The sequence below is a fragment of the Hippocampus comes genome, unplaced genomic scaffold, assembly GCF_001891065.2.
Source record: "Hippocampus comes isolate QL1 unplaced genomic scaffold, H_comes_QL1_v1.1 scaffold194, whole genome shotgun sequence".
NCBI lineage: Eukaryota > Metazoa > Chordata > Actinopteri > Syngnathiformes > Syngnathidae > Hippocampus > Hippocampus comes.
Genome location: NW_017805828.1, coordinates 677,075 through 697,158, shown reverse-complemented (window position 1 = coordinate 697,158; position 20,084 = coordinate 677,075). Strand labels below are relative to the sequence as shown.

At 43.4% G+C, this 20,084-nt stretch overlaps 1 protein-coding gene across 1 annotated transcript in view; it reads right to left on the bottom strand.

Annotated features, from left to right (window-relative positions):
- cntn5 (contactin 5) overlaps positions 1-20,084 on the bottom strand; it is an 80,741-nt gene that overhangs the window by 41,574 nt on the left and 19,083 nt on the right. The window contains exons 3-6 of the mRNA XM_019887392.1: positions 13,302-13,514; positions 11,121-11,244; positions 10,803-10,978; positions 4,151-4,246 (exon numbers count right to left, since the gene is read on the bottom strand). Coding sequence (XP_019742951.1) covers positions 4,151-4,246; positions 10,803-10,978; positions 11,121-11,244; positions 13,302-13,514 — 609 coding nt within the window. The remainder of the gene's footprint in view (positions 1-4,150; positions 4,247-10,802; positions 10,979-11,120; positions 11,245-13,301; positions 13,515-20,084) is intronic.

The following is a 20,084-nucleotide window of genomic DNA, read 5'->3' as shown; positions in this document are numbered from 1 at the left end:
TATTAACATATATACACACACACACACACACACACACACACACACACACACACACACACACACACACACACAAACACACAGACACTTGCATGTCATAAGTTGGTGACAAGAACAATTCATTTTTCTTTTCAAATTAAGAGCAAATGAATTGGAACATATGAAGCAATTCTTGGGAAAAAAAAGAGGCTAAATTGTGTTATCGTGGCTCCTTCGCACTACTTTGTTTAGTTTTCTGATTTTGCACATTGTTGTGAGTGACGCAGCTTTCCTGCAACCAAACCAGAAATACCACCAATGATGCTACATGCGTTATCTTCAGGAGTTGCTGAGTTAAAATAGGCCTCAAGTCGAAACAGCAAGACGGTCATACACTCGTCTTATTGCTCTCAAACGGGTTTGAGATTTCCCATGCAGAACCCTTTGAGGGCTGTAGCAACCTACCTTGGTGCTAGCTACTAGCAGGTGTTGTGGACGCACTATAAGAACTCATGCGTGAGCTGGACGAGTCGCCCAAACAACATTTATTGTAGCCTGGCCCAGCGGGAATTCGCCGGAACGTCCAGATGACTCACTCTGGGCCAGGTTGGGCCTTAGTTACTCCCAATGAACCACTGCTAGCATCAATATCGGCAGTGCGTATAGGGACGTTGCACCCACGGGAAAATGTGGATGTTCGGACACTCACTGAAACCAACAATGGTCTCTAACTCGCTATATGAGACAAGACAGTCTTGTAATAAATCACTGAGATGTCCAGGGGGCGGTCATATAAAAACTCATCTCATCTCGTAACGTTTAATCGTGTTATGTATTATCACTTTTGGGAAAAAATGGCAACATCAAAACACATATACAGAGGTCTGTGTACTGAATGAGTTGCTGTGATGTTTTACAGTGGTTATTTTTGCATCTGAAATGTTACTTGAAAAAGCTGCCTGTATCGGGAATTAATTGGAAGTATTAATTAAGCCTGCAATGGAACGCTCGTAAATAGACTTAAATGAGCGTGAGAACAGAAGGCAGCTGAGCAACTAATACTTACAGAAGGCTTTCATTACCCTCGTTAGGTGGCAAAGGACGACTTGACTCCATATTTTACAGTCTGGATCAGCATTAGGCTCTTAAGTAAATGGCTAAAAGTAAATGTCCCGTCGCAGATAAAAGCCGCACACAGACACACACACATACGCACACGCATGCACCACTGTTGAAGCTGCTCAGAAAAAAAAAAAAATTGTTCAGGAGCAGCAGCTCTCAATGATGTTTTAAATGTTATAGCGGCTATTTTAACTCATGAATCTGTGTGCGACAAAATCGTATCAAAACATTTCGAAAATGTGCAATTAGTACTAATTCATCCATAGTGCGAATTAAAAATACTATTAGGTGAAAAATATAGTGAAATAATAGATAAAATATGACAAATCTATGAAAAATGAAGTTAAAGCGTCGAAATAGAATTTCTAAATACGTTCCAAATGATATTTATAAAATTAATAAAATGAATCAGAAGAGTAGAATTTCACACTAATTGCATGTTTTATGCATATTGGGACTCAAAAATGGAACAAAATGAAATTAAAGTTGCCAATACTAATTCACCCATATTGTGAATCTCATTCTCTTAAGAGAGAGAAAAAAAAGAAAAAAAATGGATGCACAGGATGCTGATTGATAGCACAGCGTATTCGTGCAAATTCCACATTTAGTAACGCCGATTAAAGCTCGAGGTACTGAACACAAAGAGACAAACCTGAAAAAATGTAAATGGTGACTAATAAAAAGGATGGATGACACACACGCCGGATGCTTTGTGTCTACGCTGCGCTCTTCGATATTAACACATCCGTCAACCATTGCGCTGAGGAGGAAGGGGGGGGGGTGAACTCGGCGACAAATTAATCTACTCAACGCGGCCTGACAGTATTTGCATGCGTTATCTGTCAGCAACTAGAGAGCGAGAGCCGGGCGGCGTCGGGCGCTTCAAAGTGAAAAGAAAAATATTTGAAAATGAATAAAGTGCCGCGTCAGCGTCGATCACATCTGGAAACACTTGAACTCAATTTGGTGCTCGAAGCTTAACTAGGCGTGCTTCTGCCTTTAATCTACTAAAAGGACTACTTGATAAAAGGATGGATGGGATTAGGCCGTCGTGTACACACTCGCACGCTTACTTTTGCTTGGTTAGTAAATCTTCCTGCTGAAAGTGCAATAAAAGTCTTGTCGGCGCCATAATGCAAGGTCATTTGCCACCTCTTCTGATCGATATCGACGTAAATCTGCCAGGCTGACCGAAGCGTGCTAATTGAAGGCTTTTTGGCCACAATATTCAGGACGCTTGCTTGATCCCTAAAGGTTTTCTTGCACGGTCGCCTCAGTGGACCGATGCCGCCAAAGGCCTGGCGAAATTGGAAAGTAGGTTTCAAGAAAGCATGTTGATGCGATCGAGTAACAAAATCATGCATTTACAAATATCATCACCAGGGTAACAATTTTACATCGACCAAACTTTACAAACCATTTCCACGCGATTTAGTAATTTAGTAGTAGTAGTATTTAGTAGCGTGTGTGCATGCTAAACGTGTGTGTGTGTGTGTGTGTGTGTGTGTGTGTGTGTGTGTGTGTGTGTTTATTCTGGCATCGCTTCGACTTCTAAAATAAAAGAATCTCCGTTATCTTTTCTCTTGTGACACACTGTCATAGATTGAATGTGACAAATGCTTTGACCAATCACAAGCTTCCTGTAACAGTCGCATTTGCAGAGATCCGTCAAGTTCACAAGCTTCCGCATTGTTTTGATGCAATGTGAACTCATCCAAGAGAGATGCAATGCTCCCATCTGACTTTCCCTATTGTTGAGATTCATCATGGAACAGGGACAACACTCGACTTAGTAATAATGATCTAAACTAAGTAAAAAAAAAAAATCATAAAGCCAAGTGCGAATGCAAAATGCAATCAGTATTGATAAGAGCCACACGTTTTGGATGTTCCGTGAAGCTTGACTGTTACCATTTTGGTCCGACAGAAAAACACAGAGTGCGTTCTGCCATTGCACCAGCTCTTATTTTTATGATCAGATTGCACTCCACACGGTGGAACAGCACAGTTCAAATACAATGCTTCGAATGGTGCATCGACTGAGCATCGGTCGGTGGGCTGTTTGGTAGCAGGCCTTACAGAGACACTGAACAAAAATATTTTATTGATCAGCGTCTGAAAGATGTTTTACCTTGGGAAAACTGGGCCCTCTGACTCTACCTCTGTGTACATGTCAAAAATGCTGTCACAAGAAACCTTGGTAAAATAAAAAAACTCCACAAGACAGAAAAATGAGGAATATAACAGCTTCTTCTGAAAGGAGAAAAGACCAGACAAAGAAAAGTCAAGAACTTCAAAAAACAAACAAACAAAAAAAAAACAATCTTTGGCTCTCTGGGGGCTTTTTTGCAGTCCCACTCAAATTATTTTCTGCTTCTTTATGAAGTGTGGCTGTTACCTAAGGCACGAGATGGTCAAAAGACATTGCGGGGCAATGTCATTATACTGCATGCTTTTATTGTGAAGGTCTGAGCTTTGACAGGATGTCCAAAAAAAAAACCCAAAACTGCTTCTCGAAGTGGGAACCGATGCTGAAGAGTACTCGGCAAACGCTCCCAACAGGTGCAGTGCAGCGGCGCATTGCGGCCGACGTATCCGAGTGAGTCCCTCACATGAGCGTGCGTACATTAGAGGCCGGCCCGGGCCAGCTATGCTTTTATACACCGAGCAACGTTGCCTTTCGCTGCTAATGACCCTGCAAATTGCCTCTCGAGGACGCCGTGTTCTGCTGCATGCTCGGATAGACGGCTGCCAGGGTGTCTGAGCCGCGGGAAAAGGGGAGGTTGTCCGCTCAAAAAACTCGATTGAAACGATGCTGCTCTTTATGCAAGCGTTGTGCTAACCACGTGGTGTAAAAATATTCTGAGTACGTTCGAACGGATTTTAAATCCGTTCATAAGGATATATAAGTGGCGTATGATTCACGGGAAATGACGGTATTACTCTTTGATTGTTTGCATAATTATTGCCTTGACGTGTTTCGTACAATGTAACTCAACCAACTTTGTTAGCCTAGCTAAATCACGGCCGAGGCCACGTTTCGCCTCACCTGGAGAATGCGGCGGCGGCGTGCACATGAGCACGACGCCTTGGCCTTCACGCACAGAGACGCCACCCCTGGTCTTTGCGCTGAACTCTCCGATGTCTGCAACACAACGCACAAAGAACATCGTGAACAACAAAACGACGAGTTTTCAATGAACTTATGAGCACGAATATTTTGGGAATGTGGGAGGAAGTGAACAACGAAATGCTTTTCCGTTAGCTGGCATAAGCGACATAAATACCTGCGCATTCAGTTTTTGTGACATGTTTGTTCAGCGCTGTGTTGTGAGATTTTGGATGCGTAAAAGTGTGGAAAACATCGTCCTGGGCAGATGCACGGCGTTAAACTGTCACGCTTTTTTTTTTTTTTTTCGCCAACGCGTTCTAATGCAGTCAGAGCATGGCGTCAAGGTTTAATGATCCTTTCCAGGATCACCTTGAAAAATATCGACTCCATATTTAAATACAGCTGCCGGTCTCGATGCTTTCCAAAAAATGCGGCGGAAACCGTACGATGTTGTTATATCTGTGATCTTGTCCTTGTGGTCAGGCCTTTTGCTCTCTCGTCCCGCTGACACAAACCAGTTGACCTCCCACTGATTTCTCCACATCGGCCTAAACTCTATCCTTGGCGTCTTGCCGCTTGTCAGGCTGCTCGCCGTTCTCCATCCTAGAGACGCTTGATGCCCCGTAATCATGCCTCATTTGTTCCATGCGACGACTATCGATCGGAGGCGCTCACCGCCCGCCCGCCGCCATCGTCGTCACGCTTGATTGACAAGCAGCTGTCAACCCTGCCCCGTCTCGTAATGCATAAATCTCCACTTATTGCTCGTCGGGGGCTTTAATGGACTAACTAGGTGGCGATAAGACCGGAATGGGGTCGTCTTCTAATCATAAAAGGTTAGCGTGCGTGATGCTCGTAAATAAAAAGAAGCGACGACGGCGTGATCAACAGTATGTTCTATTGTACAAGCAGAGTAATTACAAGGCTACAAAACAACTGCAGCACTGGCAAGACCAGATGGGATGCACGCTGCTATAAATAGCCCACATGCTGGGGAGTCGGTCCGGTCCTAATTTAATGAATATTGAATGGGCCAGAATGGGACCGAGTCCCCCACTGGTGAAGCATGATAACAAGTCCTTCCAAAGCGGAAGCATTGTCGCTCGGAATATCCAATCAGCGCGACGGGATTTGCTGGAAAACATCTGCGGGTGATGCTTTTTTTTTTTTTTTTTTTGTATTCAGGCCTCAGCAAAGCTGGTTTGTGTTCGCCTGCATAAATATGTATTGTCAGGAGCATGAATGACCAGTGTGAAATTAAACAGAGTCAGGAAAGCGGCTTTTTTCAGCGGTTCATTTCAAAAATGAAATATATGTTAGATGCATTAAACACAAAAGGGGAAAACACTTTTCAGAAGGCCAACCCTTATCATAAATATTTTCTTGTGTCTGCGATTGGCTGGCAACCAGTCCGAGGTGTGGCGGTAAACTGGGATGAGAAAACGGACTATGGTCCGGCATGTCTTGCTTTGTTTTGAGGGGAAAAACATATTTAAAACTGATTTGGGAGGAGCTCAGAGGGGTCAGGTGGGTAGAGGCCATTTAAAGATTTGAAAACAAATCATAGAATCTTAAAAAGAACTCTGAAATGTATAGGGAGACAGTGAAGGGATGCCAGTTTAGCAGTTTTGTGCTCCCTCTTACGAGTACCAGTCAAGAGGCGAGCAGCAGCATTCTGGACCAACTGGAGACACTTCATGGAGGATTTCATAAGCCTTTCATCTGAATTAGCAGCTCTGAATTTCCAAATCGTTGATGAGTACATCACTCCCACTTGTGAAATATCATCAATGCCAGGAAAACATCAATAATTGCTTATCATAATACTCCAAAAATATATTTCGTGAATAGATTTTAATGCAAGCTACATTTTTATCTGATTTATCGACAGGATAACCCATTCTAAAAGTATTTGCTTGTGACAGCCCGAAATGAAATACAATACCAGTCGCTCCACTGCGTGACACGATGTACGAAGCACGTGAATCAGGCCAAAAAACCCCAAAAAAAAAACCTTATTCCATTTTGTGTAGAACTAGTTTACAGAAGGCGATGGGGCCATCTGCAAATGAGTTATAAGCCAATCAATATTAATGACTTTTTTTTTAAATAATGCAGCAACGGTCATGAAGGAGTCATCCGACATTACAAGTCAACATATGTCTGCATGAATGTTTAAAAATAAAAAAATGAAAACGCCGTGACGCAACCCGCGGCAAACGTCAGCAGGTGCTTGATGCTAATTAGCTTTGGCGGGCTTCAATCAGGACGCATTAACGTAAGCGCCATTTCTGACCGATGGAACATTCCTGAGTGGATTGTGGCTGCCACGGGTCTCAACTAATCACCGCTCGCTTAAAAAAATAAACAAATAAATAAAATGACCTTATTAGGAAATCAAGCCTGTTATTTAAACGCACTTGTTCAGAAATTTGCAAATAAAAGTCTCCAGTCAAGGTTGATCCAAAGAGCTTTTGGGTTGCATTAATAACAGAGACAGCACAATATCGCACATCTAATGTCAAGACAAACAGTAGGCCATGATAAAATTGTTATGGCTCTTTCTGGTGTGTGTGTCAGTATAACACAGTCATGGAGAAAGCATTTCACAACTACTTTCAGTGTCAGCCATTTTCAGACCCTTGTTTACTCTACCACATGATTTGAGTTGGCGTGTTCGTGTGAGTATTGGTATATTGTCTGTCTACATGTTTTGCTGCATTGTTTCTGTTCTGCTATCTTTCGCTTAAACTGTCGCACTGATGCTACGTCTTCGCCCCTCTGCGGCAATTCCCATTACACTGGGAATCCAATTTCTGTCGAGTTCGTTCTGACAGCTGTTTTCAAACCTGTTTTTGTTGTGCGGAGTCCAAAACTGGTCTCCAGTTTTTCTCTTGCACGCAAAATTTTGGAGCAATATTAAAGGTGTATTAAATGTTGTTAAATAAAACACTGAGATGGAATAGATACAAGCTTTGAAAACTAAAATAGCTGAAAATGAAAAAGTACTTACAGTATGCCCGTGCTAAAAAGGTTAAGAGAAAAGCCAGCGACAATCCCCTTAATTCTGACTGCTCTCTTTCTGTTTGCACTTATTGATCGTATTGACCTATTGGGAGCTGCGCACACCTCCCACTGCACTCTCTCAATTGTGACTGCACAAACAAGTTGCCACCTCGCTGTCGAAGAGTCCAATCGGAATCAGCTCTTACTACAGCTAATTTGTGGAATTTCGCTTTCCTGGCAAACCATGGAAAAAAAAAATAGACGTTCTATCAAACAATTTTGTAATCAGCATTCCAATTTTAGTTGTAATCAGCATAAAAATGTAACTTATAGGGGTTTTTTCTCTCCGAATTATTCCTCAGTGCTATGTGTTAGCATTAAGCTAGCACTGTAAGGCAAAACGTTTTATGGTTGTTTTAAATACGCAAGTTGCCCTTCACTGTTTTAAGTTGGATGTTTAGTTTGACGGTAAACTTCCACTTGGAGTGGTATTAAAGCCTCGTCTTGGAAAAATTATTCACCGTCTGCCAAGTTAAGTTGATTTCTACTCCTGAGTTGAAGACTTTCTGTACATTGGCCTTGAAAACAAACAAACAAACAAACAAACAAACAAACTGCTGGAATATTGTCGGAGGGGAGGTGGTGGCGAGCACCTTCAAAGCAGCAGCTCGAGTGCAGAGCTCTGACCCAAAAGAAGGCTGCGAGTGGAACATCTTTTTGCAGGCGGCGTGACCGAAGCGTTCCCAGTGGCCTCCGGCTGCTCCGCTCCGCCGCCGCTTGGCCGGTGAGCCGTTGCGCAGCCTTTACCTGACCCAGCAGAAATTCTGCCAGCGAGAATCGACCCGGCGTAACCCCCATCCGGGCGACGAGGTGTTCATTCTGAGGAAGTCACGCATGACCTACGATTCTCATCTACGGCTGAAGAAGTGGAAATGTAATCTACTAAGTTGGCTGCTGGGGCATTTTTGGAAAATAACACGTTTGAGGCTTTTGGGAGGGTAGGGGATCAAAACTTTTGTAGACATCTTGGGTATAAAGGAAAAAAAAAACAACATATTGTAAACATGAATATGCTAATTAGAGGCAGTTGACTGCATAGCAGGGCCTTTGGATTTAGCTGAAGAGCGAGCCCATTCGAGTTTGTTTTCCGGAACGTGCTGTTGGATTAGACCTTTTTAGCAGAGCTAATTAGACTTCAGCTAGTCCATCATATGCAGTCATCTGGTGGTTATAGAGTGTAAAATATTGCAAGCATCAAACATAAAATGACCGGTGTCAGTTCAATCAGACCTTTTCAATCCGGGTCACGGCACCAATGAAAAAGTTCTGATTATACTTTCACCGTACGTTTTACCTGGAATGCTGTCAAAATAATAGTAAAAATAAGCACGAGACTGTATATCAGGGGTGCCCAAGTCGGTCCTCCAGAGCCCCTATCCAGGATGATTTACATGTCCCCTGCTGAATAATCTCAGTTGAACTATTTAATGGATGCCAGAAAAATGGACACATGGCCATTGAGCCTTTTTATGTTAGATGTGGAGGAAAGTCTAATGTGTTCAAAATGGTTGTGACTCTTATTCTGTCTTGGCCGCCCTGACAGAGAAATGAAATAAAATGATACATGAGCCCATTAATTTTTTTCAAGGCAACGTCAAAAGTTGAGTTTGAAATCAAACTGGGCAGCGAACGTTCTGACGAGAGCGAAGCAGCAGACTTCAACAGATTTTAACTCTTGGTCCAATGGCAAATGTTTGTTCAAAATTCAACTCGACAGCCCCATACTTGCGTTGTTTGAGACCGTTTCTGCAACTCGGCAGCGTGATGAAAACAAGGCAATGCGTTGGCCTTTACTGTGAAAGCGCAACTTGAAAACAAGTAATTGGACAAATCGTCTGTCACAACATAAGGGAGGGAAAAGAGTCCAATAAAGCGCTTCGCACGCATGCGGTCCACAATGTGACTCAAAACGTTGATGGCTTCAGTCGAACCCAGCAGCATTTCTGCCTTGTGCACTTAAAAGAATTTTGGCCAATGAAAACCCCGAAAGCTCTCGTGGCCTTAAGAAGAAATGGCTTTTTAAGAAAAGACCCCCAGTTCCTTTTTTTCCTTTTTTTTGTTCTCTGTGCACATAGTTCCAAGCTAATGGAGCCATTTGTTTCCTCGCTCTCTCCTCCCGCAAGCACAACACACCAGACTGTGAACTTTCTTCCTCCCTATAGGATCACCACTGAGGCCATTATGGTCTTTGCTCGTAAAAACCAACAGTGTACTTCTCTTTTTGCTGGCCTGAAGTTGTGATACTGTTCGGGAGCCCTGCAAATTAGTGGTGGAGGGTTGAAGGTGGTGGTGGGGGGTGGGCACTGACCACCACAATGTAACAATGAAGGGAACATCCTGTCAATAGTGCTCGTCAGCTTCATCCGAGGAAACACAATGACAAAGACATCATAGCTAATGATCCGGCAAACCCCGAGTATCCTAACCCCATTCATTCCTTTCGCTCTTTTTTTTGTTCCACGTGGCACCATTTTACTCCATTTGAAATCAATGAATTCATCAATCAGTGGAAAAAATTATTCTTTTTTGGGGGGGGGGACACATTTTGGAGTCAAAACCCCAATTTATACCGTGTTAGCGCTCAAGAAGTGAAGTCCACGTGTTTACATGCCATTTTTTTCGAGAAAAATCGCAGAGTCAATAGCAATTGCAATATTGAGCCTTGAGGAATGCAACTCTGTTCTTTTTCCAAATCATTCAGCCCTACCCTAGACTGCACGTCGATCAATCAAAGGACACAAACAGATACTGATTTAGCCGACTGATGAATGAACGATTACGATTGACTGACATGTAGACTGCCCAGACGAGAGCTCAAATGAGTTCGAGAAAAACAAATAAATATTGATGATTATTACAATCTCATCCAGAGGCTTTTTGTAAGTTAAAAAATAAAATCTATAATGAGTGGACGTCTTGACATTACAACATAACCAAAATAATAATCTGCTGCCGCAGAAAAAGAGCTTTCGCATCCAAATGTGTTGAATAGCTAACTGGCGTTCCAAGAAACACGCAGTCTTTTCGTAAAAGGTCTTCTGAGATTTGTATCAATGGTCGTAATATATTTATACAGGTCATTCCGGCAACGGAAAAGGCTCAAGCCCCTCGGAGCCTCCACTTGGTTCTCGGTACCTCTCATAGTGTCTGGTCCGCAGGACTGATGCACCAGGCAGATGCGTAGGAGCACAGAGAGGCAAGGTGGGGTGAATATATTTAAAGCTTTGAAAACAAATAAAATCTTAAAAAGAACTAAAATGTAACGGGAGCCAGTGAAGGGATGCCGAAGTAGGAGTTTTGTGCTCCCACTTATGAGAACCAGTCAATAGGCGAGCAGCGGCATGTTGGACCAACTGGAGTCGCTTAATGGAGGATTGGCTGACTCCAAAGTAACGTGCATCAGAGCAATCCAGCCGAGATGTGACGAAGGCATGAATGACTGTTGCTCTCGAGAGAGAGGAGAAGCTTGACCCAATTCACACTATTTAATAGCGTACAAGGTGAACGAAACATTTTGACTCACATGCAAACTGTAGACGAGCATCCCGGCTCAGAACGGTGCCAAACGTGTTCTTGGCGCGGCACTGGTACATCCCAAAGTCAGCGTTCTCGCTCGCGTTGGCGATGATCAAATTGCCCTCGGCGAGCCTGTAGCGGAAGCCCGCCCTGGTGTCCACCTGGGTGCCGTTGATGTACCAGCTGTGCAGAAAGCACACGGGAAGGAGGTTGGCTGAGGCCTACGCTTGTGCTCGTTTGTTTGAGGCGGAGTCTGCAAAATCAGCAGCATGCGTTCCGACGAGAATGAGGCAGCAGCAAACGTCACGGGCAAAGGCGCAATTACCTGTACGTGGGCGGCGGGTTCCCTCGTGCCTCGCAGTGCATCACCACTTTGTTGTCGCGGCCGTCCAACGGGAAAATCACGTCGTCCGGCTCCTGAAGGAAAATAGGTCCAAACTCGTCGCTCTCTAAACAAAAGAGACAGGAGGGAAAGAGCGAGAGAGAGGGGGAAAAAAGGGAGGATAATGGCCACGATCACTGCGGGAGGTCCACTTGAATTCTGCAATTTGTTTACTCGAGATTGTTCCCGTGGCTTGAGTGTGTCTCCAAATCAAGACGATAAAAGCAAACAGGCAACCTGCGAAGGAATCACAATGGACAGCTGCTTTTCATAACACAGAGGAGCAATTTGATGTTCTACAAATACAAACGCTGGTAGGTGAATAAATGTGTGTATTTTATATATATATATCTATATATATATATATATAGACAAGGATTTTTTTATAAAGCATTGACTGTTCCTGCAGTGCACTCCTTGGCCTCTTGGGGGCAGTGTGCTGGCATGAAAGTATGGACTACACACTTCTATGAGCATTACAAGAGTAGAAGAAGAAAGTTGCTGTCACGTTCTTTGAATACAACTCGCTCTTCACAGATTGGGAAGAATATCGGCTTTGGAGGATTGTTATCTTACCTGTCCTGTGTGCAGGACCGCCTTTCGCCAACGGGCTTGCCTGGGTTCGAGCCCTGGGGCCTAAGATTCATGTTTATCAGTCGTCATTCCTTGTGTGACGACAGTATGTGGTGAATGCACCCTTCAAGTTCACCCCCCCCCTCCCCACCGCCCGCCTAAATGGAAAAATGTGTTTCCCATTCCGAGCGCAATTCACATTCAGCATTAAAGCGCGCACAATAAGAGCATCCGGTGACGAAGCAGTCACTTGAGACGGGCGAGGGAGCATGTTTGCATTTAAAAACGGTCTGATTTCTTTGGGTTTGATTGTTTTTTTTTTTCTTCCCCCGTCCACTGATCTGTTTGCAGAATCAACAGAAAAAAAAAAGACAAGGTTTTTTATTTGTCCGCCTGGAAAATCGACGCTCGTCCCGCAAATAGTCAGTGGCACAATGACAGGTATTTACTGCTGATAAGAAACCCTCGAAGCAAGCACAAGGAAATACAACATTCCCATCATCCATAATCTCTGCCTTTTCTTTGCTTCAGAGATTTACATCTAAAATTAAAACCAACAGGACACGCCATGAGGTATACTTGCACAATCCGGTGAGATCCAATATGTACATTTGCACATTGTGTGTGTATATATATATATATATATATATATATATATATATATATGCGCCTTTGTGTTTGTTAAAAAAAAAAATTATGTAAACGGGAGAAATTCCGTATCAAAGTGCAATTGCAATATTGAAAAATGGTATACATTTTATCCAAAATTATTTTGTGGACCCCAAAACTACGTCTTACAGATCCCAGCTTCAGACCCCATGCTCTACTTTAGCTTCCAACTTTGTCAGTGGACTCACTGAGCACTCAAAAGACATGCGGCTCATTTCAATTTGAAACCCACGGCCGTCTTTCACCCACGCGATGAGAAATCAGCAGACTTCGGGAAAAGGTACGTGATGGCATGACGAAAAAAGAAGCACGGCCGTGAAACAAGCAGGGGGAAAAAAAAAAAACATCGGCCACTTCCGTCTGCTTTTATGCAGACACTTGACATTTCCGTTTCTTAAGCACTCCAGCTGCAATGAGTATGATGCCATTAATTTGGCATTAACAAATCGATTTGTCATTATCGCCGCTCTAAATGAATTACGATGGCAAACGGGAGATTTATGACCGAGTGCTTCCGGCCGCTGCTTGGACCGATCCTGACAAAAATATCCATCATCCGGGCGGTTATCGTGATGACAAGCGGGCGGCACTGAGAAAGCTGTAGCCCAGGCAGCGTGCGTGATGGATGAGTGGGATTCAAATTCAGATCGTGGCGGCCAGCCCGTTCAAATTGGAGAAAAGATGGCGGCAACTGTGCCAACTCAAAGGGATTGGGACGCAACAAAGAATGCTCACTTTTGCTTACAACTTCCCATTTGTGACGATGCTATCAAAGGTATGTGTCAACTCCAACATACAAAGTTGGGGGATCATTTCACACTCAAGAAAAGAAGCTCAAGCATGCATGCATGAAGCTTGCAAATCAATCCCACTGTTTCATACCTTGACTTCTGTAGTCCTCCTGAGAGCCGAGGAGGCTGAGGGCCGGATGCGGGTGACGGGCGAAGACGGGCCATTCGGGCGGCGCCTCCAGCCCGCCGCCGTGCTGCTGCCGGTTTCGTCCGCGGGGGTTGAGCAGCGACGACGAGCTGTCCGCTTTCATCCGCAGCACGGCGGCGTACGAGATGGGCCGAGCCGCCACGGCTCCTCCGAAATCTGCGACGAGATGTCGTTCGCAAATAAATATATATTCGCCTTCAAATAAAAATACGAGACAACAAAACCATTATTATGTCGCAATCATGGTACGTATAAAACAAAGGAAACATTTGAATGAAACGACACAAAACACTACAGTGGAATAAATGAATGAAAAGATGGCGGCAAATGTTTCCAACAATTTTCCCCAGTCTAGTTTGTTCCGTTTTTTAATGTACGTCCAATTAAAAGAGAGGCGGCATTGAGGCCCCCCTCCCTCGGCTTCAATATGCTTCCTTAATTGGAGCTTTATCATCAAATGCAACATAAAGGCTGAGCAACACAATTTACACCTTTCAAGGAGAGTTTCTCAACTGCGGTGAAATTCAGTTCCCGAGTGGCCGTGTGCCAAATGTGTTGTTTTAAAAACGACCCAAGCTGGCATTTCATGTGGCTCAAAGACAAGCTGAGAAGTCACAGATGGTGACGATGAGCGGCGGAACATCGAACGCTGCGAGACAAACGCAAAAGGCTCAGAGTCCGGGTGCAGCGAGAGTTGAGCGGGATGTGATTAGAACGTAACGCAACCCAAGAAGTAATCTGAGGACCCTCGGGGAGGCGTCGGCTCAGAACAAAACAGAGCATGTGATTACTGCCTTACATGTGTTATATGGAAGAGACGACACGTGGACACGATACAATTATTTTATGGACGCCATTAAATGTGACATCGGTATAAGGACGGCGGTCTTCTGACTGGATTCCCTCAAAGGAGCATCAAACAGCCGCAGCTCATTCAGAACAATGTGGCCTGAGTTCTGACCAGAACAAAGCGATCAAAACGTATTAGTCCGGTTCTAAAGGCTTGACAGTGGCTACAAAAATGCCTCGGGTCTATAAACCACTCACGGGTTTTGGTCCTGAATACATGAAAGAAAAGGTCATGGAATATAAACACAGTCGGGTTCTGAGGTCAGCAGATTTGGGCTCATTTGTGGAGCCCAGAGTTGCGAGGAAACATGGTGAAGCAGCATTTCGATGTTGTGCTGCACACAAAAGGAATAAATAAGCTACAAACATCAGTGAAGTCAGCCCCAAGTGTATTTTTTTTTTAACGCCTCAAATCATCTATGATTAAGGTCTTTGAAAGCATTTCAAATCATTTTTCTCCCCCATCATCTTGTTCTCGTGCCGTATGTTCTTTGAGTAATTTTTGTAACCTATTTTAATGACTTTAGTTTTCTTTTAAACATCCTAAATTATGTTTGTAAATGCCTGTATTTATAATTATGTGAAGCACAATGAGTTACCTTATTGCCCTTAGATTGGTTAAATAAACACATACAAAAAGACAGAAATCAATGGTCCTTGTGTTGTTTTTTTTTTCTCTTTTTCAATAAGCCCAGGCGCAAAACTTTGTAAGTCAGTCAAAACACTTGTCGATCGCCCTCTCTTGGTTGAAAACAACAATTGAGGACAGCCAAATACAAAATAAGCAAACGTTTGAGAGCTCAAGACAATCAGGACAAAAGCAGGTTGCCCATTTATTTGAGTAAACAAAGACTAAAAAGAAAAAAAAAACACAGATGCAAGTCAATCGACTCCCCTTTGTTTTTCGTAAACCAAAGGCTCACAATCCAGCAGAGATGTTGATTGCTCTGACTCATCCTTGCTTCTTTAATATGATGTATGCTAGATGGGCTAATTTAGAGATGTGTTGTCATTGAATAAAATATGCGGGAATGATGGCATCTTCGAGCTGGGTGGGGGCAATATTCCACCCTCGTTTTCCAGACCAACTCGAAAGCGCTTTTTGCTCAATGGCATCGCTTTGCTTTTGTATTCGTTGATGATTTGCTCTTACATTTACACTTTGGCGTCGAGCATGGATTAGCTTGTCGCATATTGTACCAACAAGAGCGCTCGCATTGTGTACAGCCAAAGAGCACGTTGGAAAAGGTCATTTGCTTTATTTGCGGCAAGAATGGCGGTCTCGGCTAAATCGAAATCCTGACGAATATATTGCACTGGCAAAAAAAAAAAAAAAAAAAAAACACCTTTTGTTGAGCTATTAAAGCTCACGTCCTCTTCCTCTTGTGAAGGCTGTTCCCCTCATCTGATCAAAACGATGACCCTCGTCGCTCCGTGCCTTTCAGAAGCGGCAGCAAAGCGGTGAAATGCTGATTGCCTGACAAAAGGACGCGGCAATTCAATTTGTGGCCATTGTTGAGGAGCGGTCAACACTGCCATTACGATAACATCATTTTGAACAATATAAGCCTGATTATCGTATAACCCACGGTTCGAGGTAATGAAGTACTTTTTCTTCCCCGCAGTCCTTTTTCAGGTACATTTACTTTCCATGAGTATTTACTTTTCTGATAACTTTTTACTTCCTTGTTAAAATGGGACTGCTCCTATTAAGCTTGGCAGAAAACGATACAAAGGTAAAAATGGCAAAAATAAAGCGAGGTAAAGTCAACCATATAAAGTATTTGCGCATTGGGTCTAAAGCCAAACCACGAGCTATTCATATTCAACAATTCTCGGGCTAAAAAGAAACATCCTGGTAAGGGGCAATTTTTCAGCTTTTTAGCATTAGCAGTGAACATTTTTTTTTTTTTTTTTTGCGAAGCAACTGACAAGGTTAGCTGGCAAGGCTAAAGAAACAAATGCTAATAGCGCATACGGAGTTCTTTTTTTTTTTTTAATTGAAACTATTTGCAGTTGAATCCGTACTTCCTAATTTGTCAGTCTTTTTTTACCTTAATAATGTGTACTTCTACTTCGTGTACACGTGAGCACTTTTTTTTTTTTTTTACCTCTGGATGTAACGCGCATTAACATACAAGCTATAAGGTCAGCATTAGCCAAACCGTACCAAAGTGTCTTTAGGCACTGTGCCTGGCATGTAAATTAGCCGTGATGGCGAAAGGTGAGGCCTAGGCAAGATGGCACGTTGGGGAGACCCGGGGACCCGACTTGTGGCGGCTCCAGACTTGGGAGCAAAGAATTAATGGGACTAATGTACAGTAAGTCCACGAGACACCGGCTGGGGGCAGAGGAGAATGATTAGTCGACAGAGCGTGAGATTAATGAAGACCTTCACGGGGGAGATTCTATTGACTGAGGCTGATTAGGCTGGAGTACATTGACGCAGCGAAATATCCTCCACAGAGTCGGCGGGTCGGAATCATTTTCGTCCGCATCCACGGCCGCTAAAATCTTTTGACTTGATCCTCCCGCTTGCTAAAAGGTTGCACCGGTAACAACAAGGTCGAGCAAAACACACACGTGGGGACACGATACGGCAAATAATCTTTGGACAGAGAAGATGAGGGCAGATCATGTTTTCTTTGCTGTAATAATCCTCATGAGCAAAGACTACCAACTGTGAAAGTCCTGGTTGCTCCTTTGTTTTAAAAAACTGACCAGAAAAGAGTGACACGAGCGCAAAGGCAAAATGTCGTTGGCCCTTTGTTATAAATCATGGAAGTAGACTGCTCCTACTTTGTTGTAAGACACAAATCGATCGCCATTAATAGGATTTGCGAAAAACAGGTAAATACTACAAGACAAGGAAATAATTACAAATCAACTTGAGCTACTTTGTTTGAATAAGACCTAAATTAAAGATCACATGAAAGAAAGTATGCCAAAGTGGATCACTGACCGGTAAATATAAGATTAAAAAAAAAAAAAAAGTAATTTCTTGGTGAGTTAAAAATGGCAAAACAGTGAACTGAAAATTCAGTCACTTCATTTTTAAACCAATGACTCAAAAGACAAAAGAAAATCACCCTTCATTTGTTTCAATAATCCCATGAACAAAGACTCACAAAACACCAAAGAAAAAAGTTGACCCGCCTTACTTTGGTGTAATAAACCATCGACATGCAGAACGTACAGGCGGACGAGCGAGACTCGCGTGACAGTGAAGACAAAAGGCAACCGCCCTAAACTTTATTTGAATTAACTCAATCACAAGTCGGACAAACTCGGATTGCTCTGACTGAAAACAGAGACAGATTATTCCGGCAGAGTTGGATTCAGACGACTCGATCGTGAACTCAACCCTGCCTCCCAGTTCTCTACCGGTCCCGCGTTTAGCTAACTAGCATGTGCTGGCTAATTAGCATGTGCTGGCTGTCGGCCGACAGGGCTTAAATATCCAACAATGTTCTCGGCGGTGATATTACAGACATTTCCATATTCATATACAGCGTTCTGAATACTAGAAGACATAGGATAGGTTTTAAGGGTTTGAATGTATAATGAGTTATCTGCGCGTTAGACAAGCATGGCAGCACCTGCCGTCATATTTGCTTCATGTCTGAAGTATTCGCTAATTGGCTGCAGGCTGGGTGGCTCATGAAAACATCCTTTTAACCGGCACTGGCATCGCCACACAGACTCCCGAAAAAAAAAAAAAAAAAAAAAAAGGCAAATTCTGAATGCAAAGCTGATTTTATTTCCTGGGCACAAGTTGTGAGTACAAGGGCGCTCCTGCCAGTTGGAGGAAGGCCACCACTCCCTGATGGTGCCACCCAAAATAGACCCCCATCCGGTCAGGATGGTAAAGTGTGGGCAATGGCGACAGAATCGTCAAGTCTTCGCCTCAGCGAAAGCTTCTTCTGTTCAGAGTAATCAAACAAGAGCCATTAAAGACACTAAAGAAAATAAAAGAAATAAATGGACTGACAAGATGCCAACAGACAAAAGCCAATTGCTCTTACTTGGTTTGAATAAACCGACACACAACATCTCACTGAACAGCCACGACAAATGTCAAACGCACTTAGTTTAGAGAGTTTAGAGACTCCAAAAACAGAGGCGACGGAGCTCAACCGCACTTACCGTATTTTACACACTACAAGGTGCACCTAAAAGCATTCACCTTATAATCCGATGCGCCTTATATTGGTCCATATATATATATATATGGACCAATATTCTGATTTCTAGGATTAATTTTTTAAATGTGTAAAGCGCTTTGTTCCAGCTGCAGCGGTTGTGAAAGAGCTACATAAATAAGCTGTATTGTATTGTATTGCCTTCAGCATAGCTCCATCTTGTGGATGCATAATGCAACCGCAGCCACTAGCGTAGCTTCTATTGTATGCGCCTTATCATGTGGTAACAGTTTTTAAATAGGCCATTCATCGAAGGTGCGCCTCATACGCCGAAGCGCCTTATAGTGCGGAAAATAGGGTACTTTGTTTTAATAAAGAGCGAAGACTCACAAGATCGTGAGGTAAAAAGCAGACCGTCCTTACTTTGTCGTAATCCTCCCACCAGCAACGTGAACAAGCCAAGACAAACAAGACAGCGATGAGGAACGTCGACCATCCTTACTTTCTATTTACGGACTGAAAAGCAGGGATTCCTTTTTTTTTTTTTTTGGGATACTGGTGCTACGTCCAATCACATCTGATTGATAAACGTGTTTTTTTTTTTAATCCGGGTTTCCTATTGCGCAGGTGCATCTTGCAGCTAAGAGTCTATCACGGCAATATACTCATTTCATGTGCAGTGCATCAAAATCCGTCCATTTTCCCCAAAGCGTATTTGTTGCGAATGACACCTTCGCCCTTGGTCAAAGTGGCCTCATGCATCACCAATGTAGTCAACGCATGGATATTCCCTGGAACCCACTCCTTTGAAACAGAGACACCTCAGAGGGACGGCTGAATTACACGTCCGCACTCGACGCCGTGGTTCAATCAGCATCGGGGCGAGAGACGAAAATGGCTCCGATGTCGCCGCCGTGCCGGCCCACTTTTTTTTTTTTTTTTTTTTTTTTTTTTTTTTCTTTTTTTTAAACATGAGCGAGCCACGCTAAAGCCGCCCCCCTCCCTCCTGTCTGCCTGCCTCCCCGATGTCGGACGCTTATCTGCAGAAATGGAAAAAGGAGCAGATAGCCGAGAGAGGGAGTCAAATCATAATTCGGAGCGGAGAGAGAGCAGTGGCGCAGCTGTTCTCAAAAGTGGGCATCTTTTTGAATGTTCCGCGAGAACAATGGAGCAATAATCCATTACACAAGCCATCATGTCAAAAGTATCGTGGCGCATAAAAGGCAAAAATCGCACCCTCGGGGGCGTCTGAAGTGGCACGCCGAAGCCCATCGAGCCTTTGTGACAGCTGTCGGCGCTAAACTCAGCACAAAAGGCTTTGCCATTTCAAAGTGTGTGGGGGGGGGGGGGGGGTTCTCAAATTTTGCGGGTCCAGGAACCCCTTTAAGTGGAGGTTTTTCCCGAATGCCGATGAAATACGTGTAACTAATGTGTACCCCGACTGTCAAGGCCACGGGAATTGAGTCGTCAAACGACGACAATTATTTTCTCACTAAAAGGTTATTTTCCAAAAATTAGACTGAATGTTTCCAAGACGAGGTCATCTTGTTCTGAATTTTTTTATATGAAAGCCAAAGTTAAAAATGAAAAGAAAGGCAGGATTATTCATTTTGATGATTATACCTTACAGGCAAAAAAAAAAAAAAAAATCACCATCATAGGAATCCAAACAACCCGAGATGGCGAATTGGAGTTTGGTGGCACATAAAAACAATCCAACATATTTTCAATACCG